Source organism: Anopheles merus, chromosome 2R (genome assembly GCF_017562075.2).
Source record: "Anopheles merus strain MAF chromosome 2R, AmerM5.1, whole genome shotgun sequence".
NCBI classification, from domain to species: domain Eukaryota; kingdom Metazoa; phylum Arthropoda; class Insecta; order Diptera; family Culicidae; genus Anopheles; species Anopheles merus.
The window spans coordinates 53,795,921-53,804,515 of NC_054082.1; the positions used below are offsets into that span (position 1 = coordinate 53,795,921).

Here is an 8,595-nt window from a genome sequence, read left to right on the forward strand (position 1 = left end):
GTAAGATATTGCCAATGATGGATCCTACTACTATGGAGTTCTTTATTTTCATCGCTAACGTATTTCGCGCGTTGATGAACGGTTGATAAATAGCATAAAGATGGAAGATATTAAACACGCAGCATTTGCTGAAGCATTTGAGGGAGGTAATGCAAAATGCACACTCAATACCAAATGTATGTAAGAATGCACTGGTGGTACTCAATTCAAATGTAACCTTGTGATGTCAACCGATAAAGCATACACACACCATCACCTACAGAAAGGAAACACTATCAATTAACGAAAATCCATCCAGTTGTGCTGTATTATATAAAGAAAAGGAAAGAAACATTCTTTCGAGCTTAAATAGTTTCGTTCAAGCAGAAAGGTACCGCCGTAGTCAATTTTAAGTAACGCGTTGTATATTTTCGGCTCACGCCCCAAACCACATCTACATGAGCTGCTGCACTTCCACGGAGAAACTCCACAGCTGCGATGGCGCACCACGACGGCACTCCGATGCACCCACATCTTCCCTTACGAGACTTTCCAAACACATGCCGCTAGCCTCGTGTATAAGCGTCCCACCCTTTCGCTGCCATCGCTGTCCACCACTATTCTCGCCCGCTGGAGCAACGGTGCTTTTCTGGCGACATCGTTCAGTCAGTACAAATCCATTGCGCACAGTGAGACAAATCGTCCGTTCCGTGCTCAATTGACCGGTGGTTTTATGCAGCGCCCAATGGCCTTCATTGCCGTCCGGTTCGCGCGATACACACTCCAGCAGCGTGACATCATTCTCGGCTACGCGCTTACGCGTTCTGGCTGGGACTAGGCTTCTCTTTGGTTTTAGGGCGAGACAGCGTTCACCGTGGCGCAGTTGGCCGAACGCAACGTTGTTCTCGTTCGGTAGGCGCAAATCGAGAAAAACGTTCTGCAAATACCAGCTGAATTTGCGACAGTTTAGTGAACGGCGCAGCTCCTGCTGTTCGTTGATCGATCCAGCATCGACCGCTACCGCTTCCGGGCGAGTTTCGTAGAAAAAGTTCTTAAATTCATCCATCCAGACAAGGGCCACACGCTTCGTGTTGCTAAACCGGTAACAAGCGAATCGTTAAACAATCGTCAAGCAAGATTATGTATCTACTCTCTTACCGTAGGTACGTCAAATGGCTACCGTCTGGCTGAAAACTGAACGGATGCTTTCGGCGGAACACATGCCCGATGCGTGAACACGGTACTACCTCCACGTGCGCCCCGCACATCCACGCCTTCAGGGACATCTCGAGCGATTCGCCACCCCAAATGTCCATCCCGGGTCGAATCCACCCAACTGCTGGAACAGACTTTTCGCCACGATGAATATCCCACCGGAGATGGCAGGACTGTAGAAGGGTAGCGACTCATCATGGCGGCGATGCTCAAATTCCTCCTCCGCGATCGGTAACCAGCGAAAGTGAAGGCTCCAGTCAAAGCCGCCCCGCAACCGGGCACTGTTGGCCCGATACTCGAATGTGTGCGGATCGATGATGTCTATCACCGGACTAAGGATTGCCGTCGGGTCGATCGCTAACCGATCGTGCAGCGGTTCCAGCCATCCCCGATTCACCTCACAGTGACTGTCCAGGAAGAGCACGAAACTTCCACTTGCATATGTTGCTCCAATGTTTCTGGAACGTATCAATCCTGGTGGTTGGTGGGGAAGAAGAAAGGGAATTCGCTTTAGCATCGCTCAGTTTGTTGGTGAGTGTTGCATGCACGTGCCGTGTTTTACCTTGTCGGACTGTGTTCCGGTAATAACGGACGAGTGGAATTTGCGCAAGTAATTCATAATATCGCAGCGTACGTTGTTCTCGTCGACTGTCTTTTGCAGGATGCTGCCGGGCGTCGTCTTCGTGGTTAGTGCTGCAGTCATCGATTAGAATAATTTCGTGCAACATATCCAGCGGAGTGCGCTGCAGAATGCTGCCAATCGTTCGCAGAAGCGTTGAGATCGCCTCGTTATGGAACGTTATTATCACAGATGTGGTACGCCCTGGCGTCGCGAGGTAGGTGCGCTGTAAACAACTGAAGAGAACAAGGTAACATTATTAAACACACTCCATTAACCCTGCATGTCATAGTATCAACGCAATATATTTTTTCGATTCCGATGAAATTTATGGAAAGCCAAACGAATAGGTACACCAGCCTCGAAAAGGCATTGATGCTCTACTAGCAGGAAATATGCGAACGATGAAGAAAATGTAAATTAGTTTATTCAACACGTGAGCTTCCTCCGCAAGCCATTACGCCAGCTGATAACAAACGCTAATATCTGTCGGCTCGCTGTTGAAGAAGCTTGATGGATCAAAATATTTGGAATGCTTATTTAAATTTTACCACGATCACTTCATCCCTGGGACTGTGAATGACCAAAGTCGCGACCGAAAAAACTTAATCATGCATTCATCACCTTAGCGGATTACATTGAACCTCAGGACGGGATGTAGAGTGATACGTGTATGTGTGCTGGTACGTTTTCTTTTTCGTAAATTTTCTGAACAGATTGCGTACATTAATTAGATTGAGTTATACATGCTGTGGTCAAATTGTGATAACTTACTCTATTATTCATCGAATGCTTTTATGACACATTGTACGCCCATAAATGGTGGCACTGAAGGAACGCAAATGGACTACAAATACGATATTGGCTACGATTTGAAGGCCGAGCTTATTTGAAATCACTCCATCAAGAACAACAACATTGAACATTTCATGTTCCAAACTTATAGGTTTATTCCGAGCTTACTTAGGTGATGATTAGACCAACGTGAAATTGAACATTTTTAGCTACATTCCGCATAAAAAAGCTGAAATAATAAGATTCATGCATCAAACTGCAGGTAATTTGATTCAGTAATGGATAAACATGATTTATATTGTTGATGATATTGATGATGAAACATGATATTGCTATCCTATTTTTATTATTATACTTTTTTGTTGAATATAATTTTTTTTTCTGCGTTTCCGTATACGCTATATGGTTTCTATGTATACAAAATAAATAAAAAATAGTTGAAGGTATGCATTATCTCTACAGCACATATTGCATTTTTGGTTTATTTTAGCTTATGAAACATTCAAATTCTGATTTGTTCTTATTAATGCAACATAGAAGTGATTGCAGGATTGTTTTTGTAGACCATTTGCATGGTGTTATTCATGTGGCCATTATAAGGACTCTCGTATAACGAGATTTGCGCAAAACTTAAATGCTCCAAAAATTATTTTTTTTAATTTAAATTTTCGTATAACAACGGTATAACAACGATTGAAATTGTGTTGTTTGTAAGCCATATAACCAACTTTTTTGCCATATAACCAACTCATACGTTGTACAGAAAATAGCGAATTTACCGTATAACTCTTGATTCACTGATTCGGAAGCCCTGTAATCAACAAACGGTGCAAAAAGGGGTTTATTTAAATGTAACACCCGTCACGGAAATGAAATATTTTCCTTTAAAACAAAACACTATTTCAGCGGTCGAAATTGTAAACAGCCAAGAATTTCAATTATCTTATCCGCCTAATCGAAAAAGGACAAGTAATTAATGCCCAGCCAGCTACGTGCAGAGTGTGAGATGCATTTTCATTAAGCTGTGGGAACACGGGGTCAAATGGGCATATTAATGAAAAATAACCTGCTTTATCAACATTATGAAGATACAGAATGTCTCGAGCTCGACCGATTTTGCTCGAGTTAATAGGTTTTAGTTACTTATCACATATAATTCTGACATTCGATTACAATTGTATATCTTTTCGAAAGACTTAAAAAAAATCCACCAAAAGGGAATTTATTTTGTATTTGTATTTGGGGGATTTGAATTGATGAGTCGAATCAGTACAATTTGTTCAAATAACCCTCAAATTTTGAAAAAAGGCATATCTCCGAATCGTTATATCTCAGGGACTACCTGTACTTTGAAGAATTTAAGAATTATTCAGATTCATCAATCTTACGAATCTTTGGAGATTTGGTTAGAGATTCGAAACTATTAGCATTGCAGATAGATGCGAATGATTCTTCTTGAACGATACAAAAGGCGCAAAACTAACACACGTAACAAGTATCGTGTTCCCTTCATTACGTTTCGAGTTCCAACAGATCCCTTACCATGCCCATGTTGCCCTAATTTCCCTTAGACAGTAAAGCCCGTCAGTTTTTTATTTGATTGTAGGTAAGGTGCTGCATAATGATTGACGACAATTATGTCTGTACATAAAATGCCTCATAAATCAGTTCTATTTGGGAAGCTCTTTAACAGTCTTTTTTATAGGAAAAAAGTATCATGACCACGCATCTAACCAGCTTATAGAACTCCGTACTTGAGTTCAAGAATTCTAATCGTCGCCAAGATCTGTTTCTTTCCTTGCTTCATTCACTTTATTTTTGGGGGAAGTTTTGGAAGCAGAATGATTTTGCTAATAGAACTAGCAATAAAGCCTGAACTCATGCGTAGCATGAACTGTAACTGGTTTTGGGTCATACGTTCTGATAAACAACACACACTCTAAATATAATAACTACTCATACTTTTCTTCACAAAAAACATCCGCATGTAGCTGTGGTTATTGCGTGATAATATTTATTCCGTGAATCGTTTTGCTAATTTTCTTTTTTATATATTGTCTTTATACTTGAAAATACGACCAAAGCCGAATATTGGAACGTTTTGCCCCGATCGTGCGTGATCAAAGTCCTATATTATGCGCCTTAGACGCCATCGTCAATCAATTTCGATGAGTTGCGGAACACACTTGACCGTTTTTCTATGTTGTGTGTTGTTGTAGTTGTAATGCGAAAATATTGGCCAACTATCTTACAGAACCTGCCACTGCTGTTGCTTTGCTTCGAGGTCAATAACTCGAAGTGGTGAGGAGATATCCACACAGAGTCTACAGAGTGATTCGTTCCTGCTGATTAGCGGAATGTCTTAGTGCCCCTAGCGCCACGGTAACGTCTTGACGGTTCACCCAGAGATTACCACGTGCGGGGTGAATCAGTTTTTACGTGAACAGACGGAAGAACGGAAGAGGGAGCCAATGTGAGTGGGTAAAGATTGTTTACAAACGTAATCCAATCGAATCGTTTGCTACAAAGTCAGCCACTCCGCGATCCGCATTTGAGAAATGTTGAATGTTTGCGTAACACATTGAGCATGGTTCATTGATAAGAACTACTTAAAGCTAAGCTAAGAAGGTCAAAAAGGCAAAGCTTAAAGTGGGTACAATTGTAACTAATCTCAATAAAAATTGTTTTGCATTTACCGCCATTACAATTAAATTTCCCTTTAACCAAGCTTCAGTCCTATTTCATGAGTTTACAATAACGAATTTGCTTGCGCAAAAGATAAGACACACACCGTACAGTGTGTATTTCCAAACCCACACCAGAGTACGATCGACAAACTGAAGCATCCCGGCAAACACCACCAGTAAGATCCCGCATAACAACTCTCCAGCTACTTACTTGGGATGGCGCGTATCTGGAATGGGTCGGCTGATGCCGAGCCGGTCGCTAACCGTGCGGTTGAAGTGATGCTGCTCGAACGGTGCCGCCGTGGTCGCGAAAACTGGACCACCGCCCCCAGACTGCAGAGGCGACGGTTCCGGCACGGCCCAGGCCTGCCAGAGCCTTTGCACCACCTCCAGCCCGACGGTGAGATTCTGCTCCTGTTCCACCTTGCGGCGCACCTTCGCCATGTGAAACAGATACAGGTTGTCGCTGCAGAAGAACAGGACGCCGAACGCAACGATCAGCAGAAAGGCGATCGGTTTTTTGCGCTGGATTTTCATCGCGCCGGTCTTGTTCGCATCTCGCTGTTTGGTTCTCGGGTCGAAGCGATGAAGGGGGGTGGGCCAATCGGTTGTGCACGGGGGAAATAATGGAAGACGAATTAGCACTTTGATCCGTTGGTGTGTGCGTGTTTCGTCTCGTTGCGCCACTGGAAACGTTATACAAAGTGGAGATCTTGCAGTAGAGCTCAATCGTAGCCACGTTGCATAGCCCGGCAAACACAGTCACACTGGTGGTGTTGTAGGCACTTCAATTTAGACTAATTTGCACCATGAGCAAGCCTTTCGACCTCGGTGATCTATCTTAAAGGACCGATCGATGCGTATGCTCTACTTGGCTTCGCTGTGAATCGCCGCTACCACAGAGAATCGCACGCCTTGTCGGGCAGTCGGCTCATCAATCGTCTGCATAATTCATTCGCACTGAACATACAGCATGTACGGGCCAACATGTACAGATGACCCTCTGTCCCAACACGTTGGGATTCCCGCAAAGCGCCGAGCGGTATGTCTGTAAGCAAGCCCTGGCGATGAATCTCGAATGTTTGATTTGAATTCTTCCACCCTATCGCTCGTTGCTTCGGAACAGGCTAATTGCTAATGGAACACTTGCACCGCTATTTTGTTGTAACCTCCGTTGTACGTTTATCACAATCGCAAACGCGAACTCATCAACCCACATTGACCGCACGTTCGAGCGCGACGTTTGCCAGCGGGCGCGCGCGATAAGAAAACGCACTCGTCACACGGGACTCTCTCTGTTTACAATTAGGCTGACTGCATAATCGACACCTCCCTGCGTACCCATCGACCGCACACACTATCGATCCGTTCACGGGAAGCGCCTGATGAGAACTGAGTCACTACCAAATTGTGCTGGACAATGTGTGCAGCCGGATGCACCCTGTGAAACACACTCACACACACACACACACGCGTACTTCCTGCTTCCTTCCTGCTCTTTTCCACAGGACCACTAACAAATCTAATCACGTAACACGCACCGCTAATCCCCCGTACCCCGCACTTAGCAGCACCTGTGCCCGCCCGTGTAATCAATCGATGCGCCAAGGCCAACACACCGAAATCAGTTTCGCGCGTCGTCGTCGTCGTCTTTGCCGGCTGCGTAAGAGAGCCCTACCACGCACCCTGCTCCCCTATCGTCGTTCTTCCAAGTGTGTTGCAGCTTGTCGCGAACACGCGTATCAGCCGACCTTTGTCGCCGCGGCGTCAACGGCGGCGCCAGGAATCGATTGCGTGCGGTCCCCAGACGTTCGAACGAAGCGGGCTCTCGCCGGTAACGGATTGGGCGGGTCCCGCCTGTTCTCTCGGGTACACGCTTTGTGCCCGTTTTCCGCAACTGTGGGGCCGTTTCCCTTTTATGCTCCGGTGTTCAGGCCGGCTGCTAGATCGTAACTGTTTTCCGATTGCGTGTCCCCCGCAGGGTGCGCGCGTTCGAAAATCTAGTAACCATCATCGGCCGTGTCCAGCCGTCCACTCATGCTCACTATTCGCTCACTCTCTCTCTCCATCGCTCGCTCTCGCTCTCTCACATGAATTAGCTAAGTTCGCTTTCTCACTCCAGCCCATCGCGAGCATCTGCCGGGACTGCGCGGAGTTCGCGAACCAATGCGCTGCCGATCGCCGCATTTTCTTCGCTCTCGTCGCCCATCGATCGTGCCTCCGAAATGATGGGATGGCGTCGCCGCCGCTGCCGTCGCCACTATCGGAAGGTTCGATTTGCTTGCATGCTAATGGAGCGGCACGTTTTACACGACTATGCGGGCGTAGACGTTATACCGATTAGTAGAAGAGTTTGTTGTCTAAAAAAGTTTGATAATTGTTTTCGTTTTCTGGTTGTGGAATGTCAAAGGCATACATTAACATGCATTTTAAAATAAGAATACTGTTTTTCTAGCATAACAATATGACTATCCTGAGTTCAAATCTCGTATTGAAGCAACGAGCGTTCTGCTGCATATTCGGTGATCTTGCTCAATGCTTCATGCTATTTAAAATTGCTCATATAAGTAAAAATAAATGTGTGTATATTTCCAATCGTGCATATTGTTATGGACTTCTAGTAAATAGACGAATCCATTGTCAGCAGTTTACATACATGCAAAGATGAATTATTCCTTCAATAACAACAATAGACGAATTGTACCAACTATAATGTATCAAGATGGTTGCCTCCATAATAGAGATGTACACATTAAGTTTGAGTGAGTGAGTGAATTAAATCATGATACTAAATGTATGGATTCATCTTAGCACAAAGTGTTTATATGAGAGTATCTTCACAATTTCGTCCTATTTGTGTGACTCAATCTTTTAAGCATTTATACACCCTGAATTTTGGGAGTAGAATCCCTAAGGTCCATAGTCAGTGAAAAGAGTGAGTGACTTCAATCGAATAGTAGTAGTAACAGGCTTTTCTAGTATATTTTTAAATTAATCTTTAAATAGTCATTCTTCTATACTAATTCAAATCATTTTAAAGAGTGAGTATTCTCATCCCTAATCCCATACCATCACTCACAGTTTGATCTCTAATACAACATTCTCCACATTTTAGCTTCGTTAATGGAATGAATAAGCCCATTGAACAGACTTCATTCCATATTTCCGAAAGCACACGTGATCTCTTCCTTGCGTAGCGATCATGCGCAAACTTTACACAGCTTCCGTCAATTACCTCATGCGCTCAGCTGTGTTGATAAGTGAGCATCTTCTTATGCAACTTGGCTCACTCGGAACTCC

The 8,595-nt window shown here is 44.3% G+C and overlaps 1 protein-coding gene across 1 annotated transcript; it reads right to left on the minus strand.

Moving 5' to 3' along the window:
* Window positions 1-382: 382 nt before the first annotated feature.
* Window positions 383-7,295, minus strand: LOC121603759 (polypeptide N-acetylgalactosaminyltransferase 16-like). Its single transcript, XM_041932963.1, is given in 5 exon segments — window positions 383-1,073; window positions 1,138-1,300; window positions 1,303-1,668; window positions 1,757-2,049; window positions 5,507-7,295. Coding segments are annotated over 5 exon segments (1,788 nt in total). The 5' UTR covers window positions 5,833-7,295; the 3' UTR covers window positions 383-433.
* Between the last annotated feature and the right edge of the window lie 1,300 nt (window positions 7,296-8,595).